The sequence below is a fragment of the Amblyraja radiata genome, chromosome 29 (assembly GCF_010909765.2).
Source record: "Amblyraja radiata isolate CabotCenter1 chromosome 29, sAmbRad1.1.pri, whole genome shotgun sequence".
NCBI lineage: Eukaryota > Metazoa > Chordata > Chondrichthyes > Rajiformes > Rajidae > Amblyraja > Amblyraja radiata.
Genome location: NC_045984.1, coordinates 20,193,427 through 20,215,648, shown reverse-complemented (window position 1 = coordinate 20,215,648; position 22,222 = coordinate 20,193,427). Strand labels below are relative to the sequence as shown.

General features: G+C 42.9%; 1 protein-coding gene across 1 annotated transcript in view; it reads left to right on the top strand.

Annotated features, from left to right (window-relative positions):
- mau2 (MAU2 sister chromatid cohesion factor) overlaps positions 1 to 22,222 on the top strand; it is a 47,431-nt gene that overhangs the window by 7,294 nt on the left and 17,915 nt on the right. Inside the window, exons 2-8 of the mRNA XM_033046817.1 lie at positions 5,917 to 5,934; positions 6,706 to 6,771; positions 11,079 to 11,174; positions 12,660 to 12,754; positions 14,845 to 14,872; positions 16,145 to 16,300; positions 16,607 to 16,753. Coding sequence (XP_032902708.1) covers positions 5,917 to 5,934; positions 6,706 to 6,771; positions 11,079 to 11,174; positions 12,660 to 12,754; positions 14,845 to 14,872; positions 16,145 to 16,300; positions 16,607 to 16,753 — 606 coding nt within the window. The remainder of the gene's footprint in view (positions 1 to 5,916; positions 5,935 to 6,705; positions 6,772 to 11,078; positions 11,175 to 12,659; positions 12,755 to 14,844; positions 14,873 to 16,144; positions 16,301 to 16,606; positions 16,754 to 22,222) is intronic.

Below are 22,222 nucleotides of genomic sequence, written 5' to 3'. Positions count from 1 at the left end.
CATGTACCTGTCCAAGTGTCTTTTAAATGCTGCAGTAGTACCTGCCTCAACTACCACCTCTGGCAGTTTGTTCCGTATACCCACCACCCTCCAGTATTCCCCCGGATCCTATTAAGTTTTGCCCTTCTCATGCCCTCCGAAACCTTTTGTCCTCTGGTTCTGCCGTAGATAGAAGGCTGTGTGTGTACGTTAACCCCCCCACATGATTTTATACTTTATAAGATCACCCATTCTCCTGCATTCCAAGGAATAAATTCTGAAGAAGGATCTTAACCCGAAACGTCACATATTCCTTCTCTCCAGAGATGCTGCCTGTCCCGCTGAGTTACTCCAGCATTTGTGTCTACCTTCGATTTAAACCAGCATCTGCCGTTCTTTCCTGCACAATAAAGTTCTAGACTGCCTAATCTTTCTGTACAGCTCAGGCCCTCGAGTCCTGCATCTTGACGAAGATCTTGTAAATCTTCTCTGCACTCTGCAGATTAATGACATCAGTGCTGATGCTGTTCTTCCAATGACTCGACCTATTGAAACAGAATAGCAATTTGGCTAAGATCTTTCAGCTAGTAGTCTACTGCTATTTCTAAATCTTTCCCTCTTGTGATTTGCCAGTTGGTTTCACTTAACAATTGCAAGAATAAAGTGAAACGTTTCATGCATTAAAACCCATGTCAACTTTGTGGTCAGTAGGCTATTTAATAGGGTTTATTAATCTGTTGCCCAATCATTATGATCTGAAACAGCTTACAAAAGCTGAAATTTAGCAGCTCATTAAATCATAGAATCATATCATTTGGAAACGGGCCCTTTGGCTCATTGTGTCTATGCTGGTCATCAAGTACCTTTCTATACTAATCCTATTTTTCAGCATTCGGCCCAGAACTTTTGAAGCCATCCACTCCGGCAATACATTCAAGATTTCAACCACAGCTGGGATGAAAAAAATAATTATCCGTTCTTCTCAAAAACTCCTACCTCTTACCTTAAACCTAACCCTGGATATAGACATGACTGCGAAATAGAAACGTTTCTCACTGTCTGCCCTTTCTATGCCCCTCTTAATTATATATCAGTTGGGTAACTGCTCAACCTCCTTTCCCTTCAAAGCAATCAAACCCAGCTTATTTGTTTCGTATAATTAAAATGTTCCATAATGAATTCCTGTTGAATGTCCTCTGCACCTTCGACAATGCATATCCTTTGGTGGTCAGAATTGTCTCATTAATTTGAGATTTTTGAATCTCTCCAAATTGAGTTTTTTAACGAGGTGACCAAGAAGATTGAAAATGGCAATAGAACTTTGTTTATGTGGACTTTAACAAGGTCTTTGACAAGTTACTGCATCGTAGCCTGATCTGGAAGCTCGGATCATATGCGATCTAACCTTCAATTGGGTACAAAATTGTCTTGAAGGTAGGAAACCGAGGGTAGCGGAATGGGGCCTATGCTTGCGGACAACACTAAAATAAGTGGTATAGTGGAGAATGAAGAAGGTTATCTGCGATTACAATGGGTCACTGGGCCAATGGGCAAAGGAACGGCAGACAGTTTAATTGAGATAAATGAGAGGTGTTTCATTGTTGTAGGACATACCTGGGCTGGATTTGCGCAGTAAATGGTAGACCCTGAGATGTGCTGTAGAACATGAGAACTAGGTTCACAGGTACATAGTTTCATAAATGTGTGACATAAGTGGATAGGGTGGTGAAGAAGGTGTTTCCATGCTGTATTACTCTCTGATTCGCATTGCACATATTAGTCCAACTGTGACCTAACCGATGAGCACCAAGCCTTAATCTCAAACACCATTACTGATTTCATCACTTAATGGCTGGTCTGCCTTCCACAGCCCCCAACCTTATCGTTTCCCAGACCTGCGCAGCTCGTTTTTACCTTCTCCCCAAAATCCACAAACACAACTGCCCTGGCAGACCCATTGTTTCTGCCTGCTCCTGTCCCATGGAAATGATATCCACGTACCTCGACACCATCCTATCCCCCCCAGTCCAATCTCTCCAGACCTATGCGCAAGATACCTCACATGCCCTTCGTCTCTTCAATGACTTCCACTTTCCGAGCCCCCATATTTACTATGGACGTTCAGTCACTCTACACCTCCATCCCCCATCAGGAAGGCCTTAAAGCCCTCCATTTCTTACTCGACGGCAGAACCATCCAATTTTCCTCTAGTAACTCTCTACTCTGCCTACTGGAGCTCGTCCTCGCCCTCAACAACTTCTCCTTTGACTCCTCCCACTTCCTACAAGTCCAAGGCATAGCTATGGGCACCTGCATAGGCCCCAGCTATGCCTGCCTCTTTATAGGGTCCGTTGAACAATACCTGTTCCAGGCGTACACTGGCCCTATCCCCGAACTCTATCTTCGTTACATTGATGACTGCATCGGTGCTACCTCCTGCACCCATGCAGAACTCATGGACTTCATCAATTTCACCACCAATTTTCATCCTGTACTCAAATTTACTTGGACCATCTCTGACACCTCTCTCCCCTTTCTTGATCTCATAGTCTCCATCACAAGAACGAGACTATTGACTGAAATCTATTACACTCCCACAACTATCTCGACTACACTTCCCACCCTGCTTCCTGCAAAGACTATCCCCTACTCCCAATTCCTCTGCCTACGTCGCATCTGCGCCCAGGATGAGGTGTTCATACTAGAACATCCGAAATGTCCTCATTCTTTAGGGAACGGGGGATCCCCTCTCCCATCATGGATGAGGCCCTCACTCGTGTCTCCTCGGTACCCAGCAGCTCTACACTTGCTCCCCTTCCCCCTAGTCACAACAGTCCCCCTAGTCCTTATCGTCGCATTCAACACATAATCCTCCGAAATGTCCGCCACCTCTAACGGGATCCTACCACAAGCCACGTTTTCCCATCTCCTCCCCTTTCCGCCTTCTGTAGAGACTGTTCCCTCCGCAATTCCCTGGTTAACAACGCTTCCCACCCACTCCCCAGGTACCTTCCCCTACAACTGCAGAAGATGTTACACCTGTCACTGTACCTCTGTCCAGGGATCCCGACAGTCCTTTCAGGTTAGGCAGAGGTTTACTTGCTCCTCCAACTTCACTTTTCTGTCTCCGTTGTTCAAGATGTGGACTCTTATACATCGGCGAGACCAAACGCAGACTGGGCGATCGTTTTGCGGAACACCTTCGCTCAGACCATGTGAACCAACCTGATCTCCCGGTTGCTGGACACTTTAATTCTCCTTCCCATTCCTACACAGACCTTTCTGTCCTCGGTCTCCTCCATTGTCAGAGTGAGGCTAAATGCAAATTGAAGGAACAGCATCTCATATTTTGCTTGGGCAGCTTACAGCCCAGTGGTATGAATATTGATTTATCTCACTTCAGGTAGTTCCGGCATTCTATCTCTCCAACACCCAAGTTGCACTAGCTTCTCATTTTCACCCTACAAACAGCTTACAATGGCCTGTTTCTTTTACCATCGTTACTTTTTTGCATATCTTTCATTCATTGTTTATTATCTCTCCACATCACTGTCAATATCTCTCATATCCCCTATCCCTAACCAGTCTGAAGAAGGGTCTCGACCCGAAATGTCACCCATTCCTTCTCAGCAGAGATGCTGCCTGTCCCCCTGAGTTACTCCAGCTTTTTGTGTCTATCTTTGACCTAACTAATGTTTGTACAGTTGGACCAAACATCCTACTCTTGTATTCTCTGCGCTAATGAAACGCTGGTATCTTGCATCTCCTCTACATTTCATCTACTTGAGCTGCTGCCTTTTGATTTTGTCCAAAGATCTCTAAATATTACTTGGCTTTTATTCTTTTATACTTTTAAACCTTTATGAAATGTATTACCATTTCAAAAATAAATTTAGGAACATCAGGAATCATTTTCAAAGGGTTTAATCCTGGATAAATAAAGTTGCATGTTTCTATGTTGTAATGCTGCAGGGGAGTATGAAGTTGATTTCAAATAAATAAGATTTCAAATAAATAAGGTTGAAAGTTGAGCTCTAACAGAATGCAATGATCAGGCAGCAGCAACTAAATCAGCGAGGTATTGAACAGTGAAGGTTCCTTGATTAGAAAGAGATTGATATAACAAAATGTTGCTGCATGGAACCCACTTGTTGTGTAGTTTATTGGTTTTGTTGAATTTTATTTTGTTATCTATGTGTATTGTAAAAGGTCTGTTATACTGCTGCAAGTAAGAATTTAATTGTTCCAGTAGTACATATGATAATTCAACACACTTGACTCACTTGCTTCTTTAGATGATGTTTTGTCAGATGTACAGTGCCCTCCATAATGTTCTGGACAAAGACCCATAATTTATTTATTTGTCTCTGTCCTCCAAAATTTGTAATAGAAAAAAATCACATGTGCACATTGTCAGATTTTATTAAAGGTTTTTTTTATACATTTTGGTTTCACCATGTAGAATTTACAGCTGTGTTTATACATCAGGGCACCACAATGTTTGGGACACAGCAATGTCATGTAAATGAAAGTAGTTATGTTTAGTATTTTGTTGCATATCCTTGGCATGCAATGGCTGCTTGAAGTCTGCGATTCATGTACATCACCAGTTGCTGGGAGTCTTCTCTGGTGATGCTCTGCCAGGCCCGTATTGCGACAATCTTTGGCTTGTGCTTGTTTTGGTGGCTAGTCCCCTTCAGTTTTCTCTTCAGCGTATAAAAGGCATGCACAATCGAGTTCAGATCGGGTGATTGATTTGGCCACTCAAGAATTTACCATTTTTTAGCTTTGAAAAACTCTAAATGTAGAATGAACCTCCGGCCAATGAGCATTTGTTTGAACTTGAGCTAATCGGACGTGTCTGTCCACTTCAGAATTCATTATGCTACTGCCATCAACAGTTGTATCATCAATGAAGATAAATGAGCCAGTACCTTCAGCAGTCATAACACCTCCACCGACATGTTTCACAAATGAGGTGGTATGCTTTCGATCTTGTAATTCCTTCTCTCCTCCATACTTTGCTCTTGCCATCACTTTGATACAAGTTAATCTTTGTCTCATCTGTCCACAAGACCTTTTTCCAGAACTGCGGGTGTTCTTTTAAGTACTTCTTAGCAAACTGTAACCTGGCCATCCTATTTTTGCGGCTAAATAGTAGTTTGCATCTTGCAGTGCAGCCTCTGTATTTCTGTTCATGATTTTTTCTGTGGACAGTGGTCATTGACACATCCACACCTGACTCCTGAAGAGTGTTTCTGATTGTCGGACAGGTGTTTGGGGATTTTTCTTCGTTATGGAGAGAATTCTTCTGTCATCAGCTGTGGAGGGCTTCCTTGGCCTGCTAGCCCATTTGCGATTAGTAAGCTCACCAGTGCTCTCTTTCTTCTTAATTATGTTCCAAACAGTTGATTTCGGTAAGCCTAAGGTTTGGCTGATGTCTCGAACAGTTTTATTCTTGTTTCTCAGTCTCATAATGGCTTCTTTGACTTTCATTGGCACAACTTTGGTCCTCATGTTGATAAACAGCAATAAAAGTTTCCAAAGGTGATGGAAAGATTGGAGGAAAGACTAGGTGCTGAGAGCACTCTTATACCTGCATTAAGGGGGCAATTAAACACACCTGAGCAATTACAAACACCCTTGAAGCCACGTGTCCCAAACATTATGGTGCCCTGAAATTGGGTGGGGTGGTGGGGAACCGATGTATAAACATTGCTGTAACCTCTACATGGTGAAACAAAAATGTATAATTAAAATCTGACAATGTGCACTTTAACCACATGTGATTTAAAAAAAAAATATATATTACAAATCTCAAATTGTGGAGTAGAGACAAATAAATGATGGGTCTTTGTCCCAAACATTATTGAGGGCACTAAGTTTAATTTATTGCAACATAACCAATATGACTAATTGTGTTTTCTTCTTTTTCAGTGGTTAATATCCCAACAAGTATCCTTTTTATTCAAAACAAATTCACGAGTGAGTAGCTGCTAGCTGATCAGTGGCCAGGCTGAAGAGGTGTTGCTATTCTTAATTTGATTCTTGTTAATCAAATACACCTTTAACTTAAAAAAATAATTGTTTTTGTCTTCTATTCTCCTGGAGTTTCATGCCTGGTTTCACATCTTCTCTGGCATAGTATGTTTTTTGTTGTTGCTAGTTCTCAATTTTTCCCCCCACAACATTTACTGGGGGGGATGGGGGTGGAAGAAGTGAACCAGGACCATGCTTCTTTCTCAGTGCGATCTGTTTGCCAGGGTGTTCATTTTGCAGTTGCTCCTTAACAATTCTAACTGTTACATTTGGCCAATTATTTTGATTGTAGTCACAAGTCATCTTGCATAGAACACAGTGTTGGAGTAACTCAGCGGGTCAGACAGCATATCTGGAAGGCAACGTTTAGGTGGTTTCACCAGGTTGAAGAAGGGTCGTGAATGGAAACAATGGTTATCTATGTCCTCCAGAGATGCTGCCTGACCGGCTGTGTTACTCCAGCAGTGTTCTACGCAGTTATTTTGATTTCTTTATGCCTGATGTTTGAAATTGTACAACCGGCAAGTTTCCGGTTAACATTGTTGAAATGTATACATTAGTTCTTCAATATTCTTCCTTCTGAACTAATGATGCAATTGTTTTTGGAAAAGGGAGAGGGAAGAGTGCATGAAAGCAACCATGTTTAAACAGTTTGAATTTGATGCATCCTTAACCAGCATGTGTTAGATTCCACAGTTTGAAGATATCAAATTTGAAGCAGCCAGCCTTCTCTCAGAGTTATATTGCCACCAGGTAAGAAAAAGATAATCTATTTTTAGCTTTTTATACATTCATAACAGGAAATTAAGAGTTGATGTATTCAATATGCTAGAAATAGAACAATGCTGGAAACATTCAGCAAGTCAAACAGCATCTCTGGAAGGAGACTATTTGAACTGGAAAAGAGAATGATATTTTAAATTGCAACGATTGTGGCTGCAGGATAGATGGAACAAAGGGAATGTTAGTGCTAGGTTGAGACCAGATTAATGGGGCCTTTGGATGGATTACAGTTTTTCCTGTGTTATATGTCAATAGTAGACCTGTACCATGCGCTCAGCACATCCCGTTGCAGCAATTGAGAGAGTAAAACAGAGCTGAAATCTCAGGTGGATGAGTTACAGCAGAAATGACCAGTTCTAACATGGAAAGATGAAGTAACTTGCCTCTCGTTGGGGAATTCATCACTGAGTCCAATCTGCTCAGGTGGAAGATGAGGTGTTGTTCGTCAAGTTTTGTTGGGCTTCGTTGTAGTGTGTTTGGAGGCTGCAGAAAGAGTTTGGAGTGGGACGGAAATTAAAGTGACAGGTAAGAGGATGCTCAGGATTGCTCCTGCAGACCAATGTCTGCAATGGTTTCCTCGGTATAGAGGAGTCCACATTGTGAATTCTGAACGTAATGTGCTAGATTGGAAATAGTGCAAGTGAATCATTGTATCACCTAGGAAGATGATTTGGATTGTCATAAAAGGAATTGCCGATGCTGGAATCTTGAGCAAAACACTGTGCTGGGTTAACTCAGCAGTTCAGGCAGCATCTGTGATGGGAATGAATAGATGACCTTTCAAGTCTGGGTCCTTTGGACTGTTACTTCAACACTTTGTGTTTTGCTCAAGCCGGTTTGGTTCCCTGATGGTGGGAAGGGTAGAGTTGAAAGGACAGATGTTGCATCTTCTTGGGTTGCATGAAAAAATGCCACAAGACAGGGAATGGATGGTAGGGAGAACACTGTGGTCCCAGGTGTCTCAAAAGAAACATTGCCTTTAAAACACTGAATGGGGTGGGAAAGGGAGTATGTGTTTGGAGTTTTGTTGAAGCCAGCAGAAATTGTGAAGTTAATTTACATTGGTTTCATAGCTATTTCTCAGTACTTTACACTTGATGATTAAGTCTGATAAAATGAGTAACATGGATCAAATCCAAATGTACTTTACCATTTGCTTACAGGATAGAGTCCAGTAGGAGGTCATAAAATTGCTTTGTTCACTGTTCCTCCTCCAGAGATACTGAAGGAATTAATTGTACACTTCAATACCTTTAAACGCCACTGTATTCATTGCCATTGAAGCAATGTGGCTTTTAAAATCTTCATTGCTTTAAGTAAAGTTCTGTTTTTTGTGCGCATTTTATGATTTCTTTGAGTGTGCAGGATTATAGTGCTAAATGTTTTCAGTAAGTAGTAATTACAGGCCATTTAGTGCTGGAGACCATTAGTCTGTTTAAGAGGAGGAATTCTGGAATTGCAGTTAATCATGGCACGTTGATTGAAAGTAGATGGTGGTATTGGAGATCCAGTTCTAGGGACCATTTCTGCTGATCGATTCAAGGATTGGAAATTATCTTGAAGGGAATTCTGTTGAAGATTGATGATCCAAAAATGAAAATACAGTTATTGTTTAGAAGAAGAAAAAGTAAACCACAAAGCTGGAGTGACAAAGTAGGTTAGTGGCAGGTGAATTTAATGTTTCCAAGTGTACAGTGATAGGTTTTTTTTTACAGATAATAACAATAAATATAAGTTGAATTAACTGGTATTGGTGATGCAGAAGAGTTTGGGTGTTTTGAGTTTCTTGTTAATGGAAACTGTTTTATAAAATCATTCAAACATGCAGGATTTGGAGATTTCTTTTCCTAAAAAAAATAGAATTTAAAAGCAAAGCGATAGATAAAAAGCCTAGCTACAAGGCTGCATGTAACATCAGGGTTCACCCTCTGGGGAGGATATTGTGGTTTTTATAAAGGATATTGCAAAGTTTATCTTCAATGTTTTTCTGTATAAGGAAGTACAGATGCGATCTCTCTTCAGAATGGTGTTAACTCCAGAAAATATTGTTTACATTTTAACCTTATGCCAGGGTGGAAAGGGGCAAATAATGTAAATACAACTGATGATTCTGAAATGTGATGCCAAGGATTGAAGAATATATATGAAAAATTTATGAGTGAAACTAATGTTCACTTCTAGATTTTAAATCTCATCATCTTTTATCTCTCTGGTTGGGCTGCCTTTATTTTAAATCTTTTCCTGATTTTTCTGTGAATGGCTTTCTCTGATCTATCTTGTTGGCCTGTTGCTGGTTAAAAGTGTTTTTTCAGTCCTGCAGGACTCTGTCTAATTTTAATTGGCAGTCAGAACTTGGACGCGAATCAGAAGCCAGGAAGGAACAGTTTATTTAAAAATCCCAGAGCAAGCAACATGAAGCAGTTACTTACCAACAGTTTCTCTGGGCTTACAGTTCTTCCCAACTGGGAGTTAGTGGATCCAGAACTCTGAGCAGCCATTTTTATACAATGTGGATCTTTATTTTGAATTAATTGTCTTGTGGTTCCTTGGAATGGGATTAAATGAGCAGGAAGTAAGATGGCATGCATTTTTGCAAACAAGAGAAATTCCGTCTGACTGCTGTAATCCCAAACTAATTGATACAAATCTGTAAGGCATGCAAAGATTCATGAAAAAAATTTAAGCCACATGGGGAAGTCCGATCTGGAGTTGGAGGGAAACTTTTTTTGGGAGAGATGACGGAGTGAAGCAAGAGGGCAGAGTAGTATGTCACCTGGAGAGGTTGTGACAGTCTACAAGGTGCAGAACCCAAAACTAAATTGAGTCGAGAGCTTGATGTTTAAGAAAGAACTGCAGATGCTGGTAAAATCGAAGGTAGACACGAAAATGCTGGAGAAACTCAGCGGGTGAGACAGCATCTATGGGGAGAAAGAATTAGCAAAGTTTTTGAATTTTGAAAGCTACAATTAGAAGGAACAATGGTTTCAATTGCTTGAGACCCTGGGAAAGAACATGTCGGTGTAGGAGACAATGTGGTGAATATGGATTTTACTGCAGGTAGGGCAAACAAACTGGAGTCTGAGAAGCACTCAGCCATTGAACAATTGAGAAAATAACGTGAGACTGCAACAAAAGAGTGGGGATAATACTCTGGGAATGTTGGAGTAGGCCATTCAACCCGTGAAGTCTGATGTTGACTGATATGTACTGCAATCCATGTGTCTGCCTTTTGTATTCATTGTGCTCTTTGAATAAAAGGTTGTCGGACCAAATGACGAGTTATACAACTAGTAAAGCCGCTGTCTCAGCATCAGAGACCCAGGTTCAATCCTGACCTCTGGTGCCTGTGTGGAGTTTGCATGTTCTTCCTGTGATTGCTTGGTGTTCCACCTGGTGCTCAGATTTCCTCCCACATCTCAAAGTTGTGCATATTGGTAGGTTTACTAACGGTTGTAAATTGCCCCCTGTGTGTTGGTGTATGGTAGAATCTGGAGGGAGTTGAAGAGAATTTGGGAAGAATAAAAAATATGAATGTAGGATCAGTGTAAATGATTGGTTGCTGCAGACTTTGAGTTGAAGGGCATGTTTCCATGTTACATCTCTCCATGACTCTAAGCAATTGAAGCTTGTGGATGAGGGCTCCAAATTTTGATTGCAGCTCTGACACATGTAGAAGTATTTCCTGACTTTAGTTCTTGCTCTTTATATCATGTTCAAAGATTTCCCAACCAGGAGGAATAGTTTCTCTTTGTACCTCATCACCAGGCAGTCACAGTGGCACAGCGGTAGAGTTGCTGCCTTACAGCAAAAATGCAGCGCCAGGGACCCGGGTTCGATCCCAACTACGGGTGCTGTCTGTATGGAGTTTATACGTTTTCCCCGTGATCTGCGTGGGTTTTCTCCGAGATCTTCGGTTTCCTCCCACACCCCAAAGATGTACAGGTTTGTAGGTTAATTGGCTTGATAAAAATGTAAAATTGTCCAAGTTGGCGATATGCAGAGTACTGCCCTGCCGACTACAAAATTCAGAAGGTTCTCTTAAATGTCTTAAACACTGATTAGATCGTTCTTTAACTTTTTTTTAAATTGAAGGAAAGAGAAGCATTAATTTCAAGCTTACTCTGTCACTTAGAAGTTTTATTACAGCCATTGTGCATTATAATGACTCCATCTGTTTCACATCTGGTGGCATGCCTCCGCTAATTGTGTCTCTGCTGGACGGTATTCTGGTATGCTTCACAAGTTTATTTAAAGTAATGATACTGTTTGGCTTTCAGAATCTGGTTGATTCAGCAAAACCACTTTTACGGAAAGCAATCCAGATCTCTCAGCAAACGCCTTACTGGCATTGTCGACTACTCTTTCAGCTTGCAGTAAGTATCTTCGGTTCTTTTGTGGTTATTGGGGGTTTCATGACATGCTTCAAGTCGTAGAAGTGTTGAACTAAGAGCTTCTCGAACTCAGTGTCAGTGGGCAGTCTGACGACATTTTGGTCAGAGGTTTATAGGTTTGCCTCTCTAGTTACCTAGACCAAAGCTTGTGACTTCATGAATTCTGTATTCTTTTGCAAGGGTACAGCTACCAAAACAGTGAACCTCTGTTCTCACTGTGTTCGTGGCTGTACATCACAGATCAATTATGGATCTAAGTCATATCTTGGTTAAATCTTCATGAAGAATGTTATTGTCAATTTAAATGTGATGGCACTCAGTGTCTGGTGTAGTATTGTTCCCAAGCACTGATTAATAAATATTTTTCTACGTGCTGTCTTCACTCTTTTGTCTGCGACCAATGAATGACTTGAATCATTTCTGATTTTAGGATACTCTTTGTAAATTATATCCAATGAAATATAATAAAGGTGAAAAAAATAGAAACAAATATTCCCACAAACCAGAGTGAAAAGTGATCTGGCTTTATTTTTTTAACTGATTTTTTTTGTTTAAACACCAGGTGATGCATGGACACCTTGTTCTTTGAAATACTACCGTGGAGCCTTTGCCGGCCACTTCAAAAGGGATAGGCAAGGTCTCGGCCTTCTCATTGAGAAAGATGGCACCCATGGCAGCCAGGCTCAATCTCTGTTCTGTATAGGAATACACATAACTAGTAAAATAAATAAAACACAGTGCTGGAGTAACTCGGTGGGTCAGACAACTGACCTGCTGAGTTACTCTGCCACTTTGTCTTTTTGTTTTTGTAAACCAGCATCGGCAGTCCTTTATATCTACACTGAACTAGTGGTTTCACTGGCAGTTAGCTGAGCAACTAAATCAGGAGAGACTGAACGCTTTCTTCCCTCACAGTAAGCATCCAGAGATCAGCAGCCTGAAATTCAGACAGATGTTTCCAGACTAAGATTTTCCAAAATAGTGCGAGGGGTTAAAATGACTGACTGCAAAACCATTTGCATTTGAAATGTGGGAAATTGATAAATGAGTAGAACATGTTTACCCTCATCAGTGACAGAGAAGTAATTGCAAAGGTTTGGAAATAGGCCAGTAGGTTTATTGAGGAAAGAGAGTTACATAAATGAGTGACTGATTCAGTCTTTCTTTGGAATTTGCCAGTAACCCATGAATGAGGAGGTTATTGGGAAAGTTCACATTTGACTTTAGTATTTCATAATTGCTGAGGGAAATCACCCAAGGCTCCAATTAATGATCACTGATGGGCAGTTTCTAGACAATGCTTGTTGAGGTGACATGGTGATGGCTTCCAGCTGCCCCATCCACAACATTCCTTGTTGCTTGTTGGCTCCTAATGGATGAAGCTGATCTTCAGTCTTTCTATATTTTATAGAGCGATAAGAATGTGAAGTGACCCTTTATTTATTTTTTTGTTTCTATTTCTGGCAGCAATTGCACACGTTAGAGAAAGATTTGGTCTCGGCGTGTGATCTCTTGGGAGTTGGAGCTGAGTATGCCAGAGTAGTGGGATCAGAATACACAAGGTAAGACTCCCATCTCTGGGATTTAGATCCACAGATGAGGGAAACATAAGCAAATACATAATTATGCAATTTTTAAATAATCCCCTATTTGAAAAGATTGAATATTAGCGTTTATTTATTTATCTCTGATTACATTTAATCCGACTTCTTGCTGGCGCTTTAACAGTATGGGAGATGGTGGCAGCGCAGTGATTATTACTAGACTGGTATCCAGAGACTAAAGATCAAATCCGACAGTGACAACTGTGAAATTTAAATTTAGTGAATAATCTAGAATTTGGAAACAACAACTTTTTAATAATGCCTGCAAGAACTACTGGACTGTCATAAAACCCGCTGAGGGTGATAAATGAGGGAGAAAGGTGTAAGAAAGAACTGCAGATGCTGGTTTAAACTGAAGAAAGGCACAAAATGCTGGAGTAACTCAGCAGGACAGGCAGCATCTCGTCGGGTAAAGGGAAACGAGAGATAAAGACAGTGATGTAGAGAGATATGAAACAAATGCACGAAAGATATGCAAAACAGTAACAATGATGAAGAAAACAGGCCATCGTAAGCTGTTTGTTAGTTGAGAACGGGATCCTGGTGCAACCTGTGTGGGGGGAGGGATGGAGAGAGAGGAAGTGCAGGGGTTACTTTAAGTTAGAGAAATCAATATTCATACCACTGTGTTGTAAGCTGCCCAAGTGAAATTCCTCCAATTTGCGATTAGCCTCACTCTGACAATGGAGGAGGCCTAGGACAGAAAGGTCAGTGTGGAAATGGGGAGGGGAATTAAAGTGTTTGCCAACCGAGAGATCAGGATAGATCCAGGCGGACTGAGCGAAGGTGTTCAGGGAAACGATCGCCCATTCTACATTTGGTATTGCCGATGTACAAGAGTCCACATCTTAAAAAACAGATACAGTAGATGAGATTGGAGGAGGTGCAAGTGAACCTCTGTCCAACCTCAAAGGACTGTCGTGGTCCTTGGACAGAGTAGAGGGAGGAGTTATAGGGACAGACGTTGCAGTTGCAGGGGAAGGTACCTGGGGAAGGTACCTGGGGAAGGGGTGGTTTGGGTGAGATGGGAGTAGCTAACCAGGGAGACCTGGAACGGTCGCGGCGGAAAGGGGTAGAAATGGGAAGATGTGACTCGTGGTGGGATCCCGTTGAAGGTGGTGAAAATGTCGGAGGATTTTGTATTGTATGCAGGACTGATTGGGTGAAAGGTCAGGACTAGGGTGACTCTGTCCCTGTTGCACCTAGAAAAAGGGGTAGCAAGGAGCTGCTAGGTACCAAGGAGACACGTGTGAGGGCCTCATCTATGTTCCCTATAGTATGAGGACATCTCCAATGTCCTAGTATGGACCACCTCATCTTGGACGTAGATGCGGCTTGGATGGAGGAATTGGGAGTCGGGGTTCTTGGTTCTTGGTTTCTTGGTCTTTGCAGGAAGCAGGGTGGGAAGAAGTGGAGTTGAGATAGTTGTGGGAGTCAGTGTGTTTGTAATAGACGTCAGTCGATAGTCTCTCTCCTGTAATGGAGATGGTGAGATCAAGAAAGGGGAGGGAGGTGTTGAGGATGGTCCAAGTGGATTTGAGTTCAGGATAAAATTGGTTGGTGAAGTTAATAAGTCCATGAGTTCTGCATGGGTGAAGGAGGTAGCACCGATGCAGTCGTTAATGTCATCTGTTATCCTTTTCTGGATGGTGTAGGATTCCATATCCATTTTGTGTGGTTAATTCTTAAATGACAACTCATTCGAGAATAATTTGGGATTGACAATAAATGCTGACCTTGCCAACAAAGTTCAGATCCCCAAAAATAAGTAAAATATAGTTCTTGATATTGGCGAGTCTGGAGTACCTTTTCGGTCAGACTGGGTAGAGTCTTGATGTAACAGCTTGTCTGAAAATCAGCAGCCTAAAAACAGGAGCAAACCCTTGCACCATTCTAAGACTTCACCCTGGCGTCTCTGATCAAGTCTCTGAAGTAGGATTCTGGAAAATCATGATGAATTTGTCCCTTCAATTTCTAGCCTAGATTAATTTTTTGCATGTTTATTACTGAACTAAATATCTAATTGGAAATCTAAACCTCTCTTGCAGAGCACTCTTCCTCTTAAGCAAAGGCATGGTAAGTGTTTTTAATTTAGATAATTAGTTATTGACTTTATTAGTACACTCATCTCAGTTCTAAATATTGAAACTGGTAAGCCCATCATTGTAGAGCCCAACCCTAGTTGTACTTCATTTCCAATCCTCTCAGCCTGTGCATAGTTTCACATTTGTTTGACCAACCATGCTGAATGACCCAAAATTTCCTTCCAGAGTGGTATCACGAAATCCATTGTCTTTAGTCTTGTTACTAACTCTGTTCCCTTGCCATGGACTCCATCCCTCTGGAAACTTTGTGTAATTGCCCGGACCAGTCAAGTTATTGATTTGATGCTGAGTTGCAGTCCAGACCACATCTGCATCAGCTCAGCAGCTGTCTAATTCTATCTCTGCCTCAGCCTCTTTACAATTGAAACTCTAATCCACATCAGAGATATCTATAAACATCACTCTCATAATTCACAACCAGCTTGCTTCTTTCTTTCTACTGTAAGCTTTGTGTCATTTGAAATGCTGTTGCCCACATTGTAATTCACATTGAGTTCATTTCACCCATACACCCGAGCTTCTTCATTATACTGGTTCCTTTTCTTAATCTCCTGATTGTATTTTTTTTCTTGGAGATATATCTGATGTAGTTAGTCCAAATGGACTGGAATGATTTTATTAATAGCTCTTGGTCACTTCCACAGTGTGCAAGTGAAAGATAGAGCAGGATCTTGGCAGTTGTATCACCCTGCTTTTCTGGTGACTCTGTCGAGGCATGTGTGTGAATAATGGTCAAATTAAGGATAATGGGACGTGTGAAATCTTAATTGCAGTGGAGAACTTTTTGGGGCATAAAGAAATGAAGGAAAATGTATGATGAAGGAGATTAAATGTCATACTGGTCCTTAAGTAGGACTTGAACTGATCAGGGCAGAATATTAGCACTGACTGTACAGTGGTGTGTACACTGGCAGTGAAAGAGCAGAAAGTGCTGCTGCCTCATAACTCCAGAGTCTTGGATGCTGCCTGTGTGGAGTTTGCATCTTCTCCCTGTGATCGTATGGATTTCTGCTGGGTGTTCCATTTTTTTTCAACCTTAGCCTGGTATGTTAATTGGCAATTGTTTCTAGCCCTTAATCCAGTTAAGAGGCAAAAGCACCATAGGGGAGTTGATGAGCATGTGTGAGAGAATAAATTACAGGGTGACGGCAATAATGCCGTGAGCAGCGGGAGTGTTGGGATAATCTCTGATTGTTTGTTGTAGCTGTAATTTTTAAATGTTATGTTCCCTATTGGTCCCCAGCTGCTGTTGATGGAACGGAAACTGCAAGAGGTTCATCCTCTGTTGACTCTGTGCGGCCAGATTGTAGAGAACTGGCAGGGTAACCCCATACAGAAAGAGTCTCTACGTGTCTTCTTTCTGGTACTACAAGTCACACACTACCTGGATGCAGGGCAGGTGAGAAAAGCAAATTAATCTACACCCATCCACATTATACCGTTTCAGATGTAGTGCTACTGTTGTTGGTTACTGGCACGTGCACCTTGTGCATCTTGTAGTAGCATTGTAGACTTACATGAATTGCACAACGGAGCATTGAAACTAGTCGGATGTGATGCAGCCATACGTATAATTGCTTGATTAAGTATGCAACTGAATACTGTATGATACTTGCATAAAGTAAAATGTACTATTTTGAGATCCCCAGCATTTTTGTCAAACAAAAGCATTGTTAAGTAACAGCCAATGTGTACTCATCTTCAGGTCAAAAGCGTGAAGCCCTGCCTGAAACAGTTGCAGCAGTGTATTCAAACCATCTCCACGCTACATGATGACGAGATCTTGCCCAGTAATCCCGCAGACCTCTTTCACTGGCTACCCAAGGAGCATATGTGTGTCCTGGTCTATCTGGTATGGAAGTATTTCATCCTACATTCTTCTGGGGTGTTGGGTTAGTGAGAAGAGAAGCAGCCAGCCATTGATGTCTTCACGCCACCTCCGTTCAATGAGGTCCTGGCTGACTGCCACCTTCTGGCACCAAGCGGTATCACTTGATTCTCTTAACATTGCAAATATATTGGTCTCTGTCTTAATGGGTTGTGCTACCACACGTCACATCCCATTCGGGAAGAAAATTCTTAAGTTTCCTTACTCTCAATTTGAAGATTTTTTGTTTTCATCTCATCCTGTAATGGCTGACTCCTTTGTTTGAGATTGTAACCTTGATTTTTAGACTCTTCAGCACGATGTCCCTGTATCTAACCTGTTAAATCTGGTGAATATTTTGTCTGTTTCAATAAGATTATGCCTCATTCTTACAGACATAATTTAGATTATAGGCCCACTCTGCAATCTCCTCTTGACAAATTGCCAGCCACCCAGAAATCTGAAGAACATTGGGTTCTCAACATAGGTGGGTTCATCAGACTGATGCCTCGGTAACATGTACATCCTTCCTTTAGGTAGAGGCATCAGACATGTACAGTTTTCCAGCCGTTTCACAATTCCAGTAAGATGATTTGCTCTCTCGTTTGCATCTGCTTGCAATAAGGTTCAGCATAATATTTGCCCTTCAAATTGTTTTGCTGTGCCTACTTGTTAATACTAAATGATTTGTATATAAGAACATCCAGGTACCTGTATACCATCACCATTTAGACATTAGACTAATTGTGCAGTAGTAGGCCACTTGGCCCTTCGAGCCAGCACCGCCATTCACTGTGATCATGGCTGGTCATCCACAATCAGTACCCCGTTCCTACCTTCTCCCCATATCCCTTGACTCTGCTATCTTTAAGAGCTCTATCTAAAGCTTGAAAGCATCCAGAGAACCAGCCTCCACTGCCCTCTGAGGCAGAGAATTCCACAGACTCACAACTCTCTGTGTGAAAAAGTATTTCCTCATCTCCTTTCTAAATGGTTTACCCCTTATTCTTAAACTGTGGCCCTTGGTTCTGGGCTCCCCCAACATTGGTAACATGTTTCCTGCCTCTAGCGTGTCCAAACCCTTAATAATCTTATATGTTTCGATAAGATACCCTCTCATCCTTTTAAATTCCAGTATACAAGCCCAGCCGCTACATTCTATCAACATATGACAGTCCCGGCATCCCAGGAATTAACCATGTGAACCTACGCTGCACTCCCTCAATAGCAAGAATGCGCTCCCTCAATAGTAAAAATTGTACTTTTCTATTTTTACTCCCAAAGTGGATGGAGTTCCACATATTTCATCTGTCAAGTCAAATATGATGTTCCTTCCATAACTTCTGGTAAATCTGTCCAGCTATTAACATCTTTGACCATGTGGCAAGATAATTCACTTGTAGCTGCTTTAAAACAAAGGTAGCTGTCATTGTATTGAGAGTATGCCTCTAGATCAGGTCGTGAAGCCCTTTCTGGAGCACAGTAACCCCGGTGTTGCAGTGGTAAAGGTGCCACGATGAGATATTATACCCAGTGCCTTGTCAAGTAAATAGAAAAGACTCTAGCTCCATTTCAAGAAATAGGTAGCTTTGGCCAATATTCATCTCTCAAATAGCACCAGATGGTCTCCTGGCACCAACCCCCCGAGTGTGTCGTTCAGTCTTTGGCATGGGATCTATAGTTCCACCATGGCCTCAGACAGGGAATGGAGATGATCCTGAGCGTGGGGCAAGGGCTTGAATATGATGTTCCCCTGTCTCTGCATCACTGTTAAATAGCCTGGTAATAATTGTTGGCTCGGGGCACATTTTCAAAGCAGGTCACACCAATGCAGTGCTTCTTATATAGGAAAATATCCCCAGGCATTGCACAGAATAGTATTCATTGAGAAAGTGGGTAATGGATGCAGGAGTATCAAGCCCCCTGGGAACTGTTAATCTTTGTTTTTATTAAGACGAGGGAGGTATACAGGAGAATGAAACCCTTGTTCAGGTAGAGGGTAAAATCACACCATTCGCATCAACAAAGATCCTGCACTTCATTATATGTCGAGCGTGCACATCCCTTCCTGCGGGCTGCTCCAGAACATTAGTAACGGGGATTGGGAGTTGGCTACTCGTCCCGCCAGTTTGTCCCTCCTTCAGGAACATCATGGATGATCCTCTACATCGACACTTCAAACCTGCCTGATTCCCACATCTCCTTCACTTAATCGATGTCCAGCCATTTATTGATCTTAGTTTTAAATATGCTCACCAGCACTAACGTCCACAGTTCTCTGTGGTAAGAATTCAATTGTTTCAGAGCCCTTTTAGTTTAGTTCAGCTCTTCAGGTAAACACATTTCCACTCCTCTTGATGCTCTCCTGCAGCATCCATCTTGTATGACTGTGCTCTCCACTTCTAAACTCTGTAAGTTCCCACCATTAATGTTCTCTTTAAAATTCAACTGCATCTCTCTGAGATTGTACAGTAAACTTCCATACTCTAGAAAATACAGGTATGTCTTGCCCTTTTAAGGATTTCTCCCCATCCAACAATCTATCAAGAGAACCAGAAGGTACACAAAATTGCTGGGGGAACTCAGCGGGTGCAGCAGCATCTATGGAGCGAAGGAAATAGGCGACGTTTCGGGCCGAAACCCTTCTTCAGACTGATAGGGGGTGGGGAAAGAAAGAAGGACAAAGGGAGGAGGAGGAGGAGCCCGAGGGCGGGCGGATGGGAGGAGACAGCTAGAGGGTGAAGGAAGGGGAGGGGAGGGGGGGAGGGGACAGCACGGGCTAGCCAAATTGGGAGAATTCAATGTTGATGCCAAGGGGACGCAAGGACCCCAGACGGAATATGAGGTGCTGTTCCTCCAATTTCCGCTGGTGCTCACTCTGGCAATGGAGGAGACCCAGGACAGAGAGGTCGGATTGGGAATGGGAGGGGGAGTTGAAGTGCTGAGCCACCGGGAGATCAGGTAGGTTATTGCGGACTGAGCGGAGGTGTTCGGCGAAACGGTCGCCCAACCTACGCTTGGTCTCACCGATGTAAATCAGCTGACATCTAGAGCAGCGGATGCAGTAGATGAGGTTGGAGGAGATACAGGTGAACCTTTGTCGCACCTGGAACGACTGCTTGGGACCTTGAATGGAGTCGAGGGGGGAGGTGAAGGGACAGGTGTTGCATTTCTTGCGGTTGCAACGGAAAGTGCCCGGGGAGGGGGTGGTGCGGGAGGGAAGTGAAGAATTGACGAGGGAGTTGCGGAGGGAGCGGTCTTTGCGGAAGGCAGACATGGGGGGAGATGGGAAGATGTGGCGAGTGGTGGGGTCACGTTGGAGGTGGCGGAAATGGCGGAGGATTATGTGTTGTATTTACCGGCTGGTGGGGTGAAAGGTGAGGACCAGAGGGACTCTGCCCTTGTTGCGTGTGCGGGGATGGGGAGAGAGAGCAGCGTTACGGGGTATGGATGAGACCCTGGTGTGAGCCTCATCTATGGTGGCGGAGGGGAATCCCCGTTCCCTGAAGAACGAGGACATTTCCGATGCCCTGGTATGAAATGTCTCATCCTGGGAACAGATGCGGCGTAGGCGGAGGAATTGGGAGTAGGGGATGGAGTCTTTACAGGGGGCAGGGTGGGAAGACGTGTAGTCCAGATAGCCATGTGAGTCAGTGGGTTTATAATGTATGTCGGTCAGGAGTCTGTCCCCTGCGATGGAGATGGTGAGGTCAAGGAATGGTAGGGAAGTGTCTGAAATCGTCCAGGTGTATTGGAGTGCCGGATGGAAGTTGGTGGTGAAGTGGATGAAGTCAGTCAGTTGTGTGTGGGTGCAGGAGGTGGCACCAAAGCAGTCGTCAATGTAGCGGAGGTAGAGGTCGGGGATGGGGCCCTGGTGCGCATTGAACAAGGATTGTTCAACGTACCCGACAAAGAGGCAGGCGTAGCTGGGGCCCATGCGTGTGCCCATAGCTACGCCTTGTGTTTGGATGAAATGGGAGGAGTCAAATGTAAAGTTATTGAGGGTGAGGACCAACTCCGCTAAGCGGAGGAGAGTGTCAGTGGCTGGGTATAGGTTGCTCCTCTGGTCGAGGAAGAACCGGAGGGCTCTGAGGCCATCCTGGTGGGGGATGGAGGTGTAGAGTGACCGGACATCCATGGTGAAGATGAGGGGGTGAGGGCCCAGAGAGTGGAATGCGTGGAGGCGGCGGAGAGTGTCTGAGGTGTCTAGAACATAGGTGGGGAGGGATTTGACCAAGGAACCAATTAGCTTTAATATGTTATAATTGTAATAGCTGGTGGAGAATCCTCATTTGTTCTAGTTTACTTCTCACGCCAGCTGTCTGAATGAGATTGTCAGACTGTGCCAGAGTATGAAGAAGGGTTTCGGCCCGAAACGTCGCCTATTTCCTTCGCTCCATAGATGCTGCTGCACCCGCTGAGTTTCCCCAGCAATTTTGTGCCAGAGTCCTGTCATGTTAACTTTAAATACCAGTCATCTTGTGCCTGAAGGGAAATGCTAATGCAAGATGAAACTGCATTGAGTAACATTTGCCGCCTAGTGGACAGAAATATACTGTAACACTCGGAGATGAAAACCCAGAATTCCCTCAGAGCTGACCCCTGCTCTCCTGCCCAATACCCCACCTTCCACAGGTATACAGTGCTCACGGGGAAGCTGGCTTTAAACTGATTAGCCATGACCATCTGATCGTAAATCCCAGAGAACACTCAAACCCAATGAATGACAAATCAAAACCTGTTTTAAAAAAATAAATGTGCTTTTGCTCTCATTATTGATATTAAAATATTAAATTAGTTCCATCACTTCAAAAAAATGTAAGCTACTGAAACTTGCTCGGCTCCCTTGAAATTACGCTGTCTCAGGTCTTCTCTGGCACTATGAGAAACTGGTGAGAGTTTGTGCTACACTGCTGGACTTCATTAGTAGATGCTTTCTTTCTCATCGAAAATTAGGATGAAACTTTTCTGTCGTTGTTCACTTTAATAGAAACAGCCAGATGTTGGGACTCTGGCCTGATGGAGCTGGGTAAGATTTGGTGCTAGTATACACTCATTGCCTGTCTTTACGGGAGGAAATCTCCAACCAGAATCTGGGGATGGAACTCTCCTGAACCTGTCCAAGAGTCTCCCAGACTGGGATGTAAAGCTGGGGAATAGAAATCATGGATAGAAACTACTTTGCCAGTACCTGATCCCTTGAACTTGTCAGCTCTTTCTTGGCCCTTTCAGGACAATGCAAGTTAAGTATTTTATGAACGTGATCTAATTGTGATACTTTAACTAATGTGAGCTGCCTCAGCTAACTCAGTTCAGAGCAGACGTTGGATGGAAAGTCGTTGTTCTCCATTTCACAGCAGTGAGCACCGTCTCATATATAACCTGTTTTTGAAGGGGATATTTCTGAGTGGGAGAAATGGCCCATTTGCCTCTGTAGCTGTCACAAACTTGGTC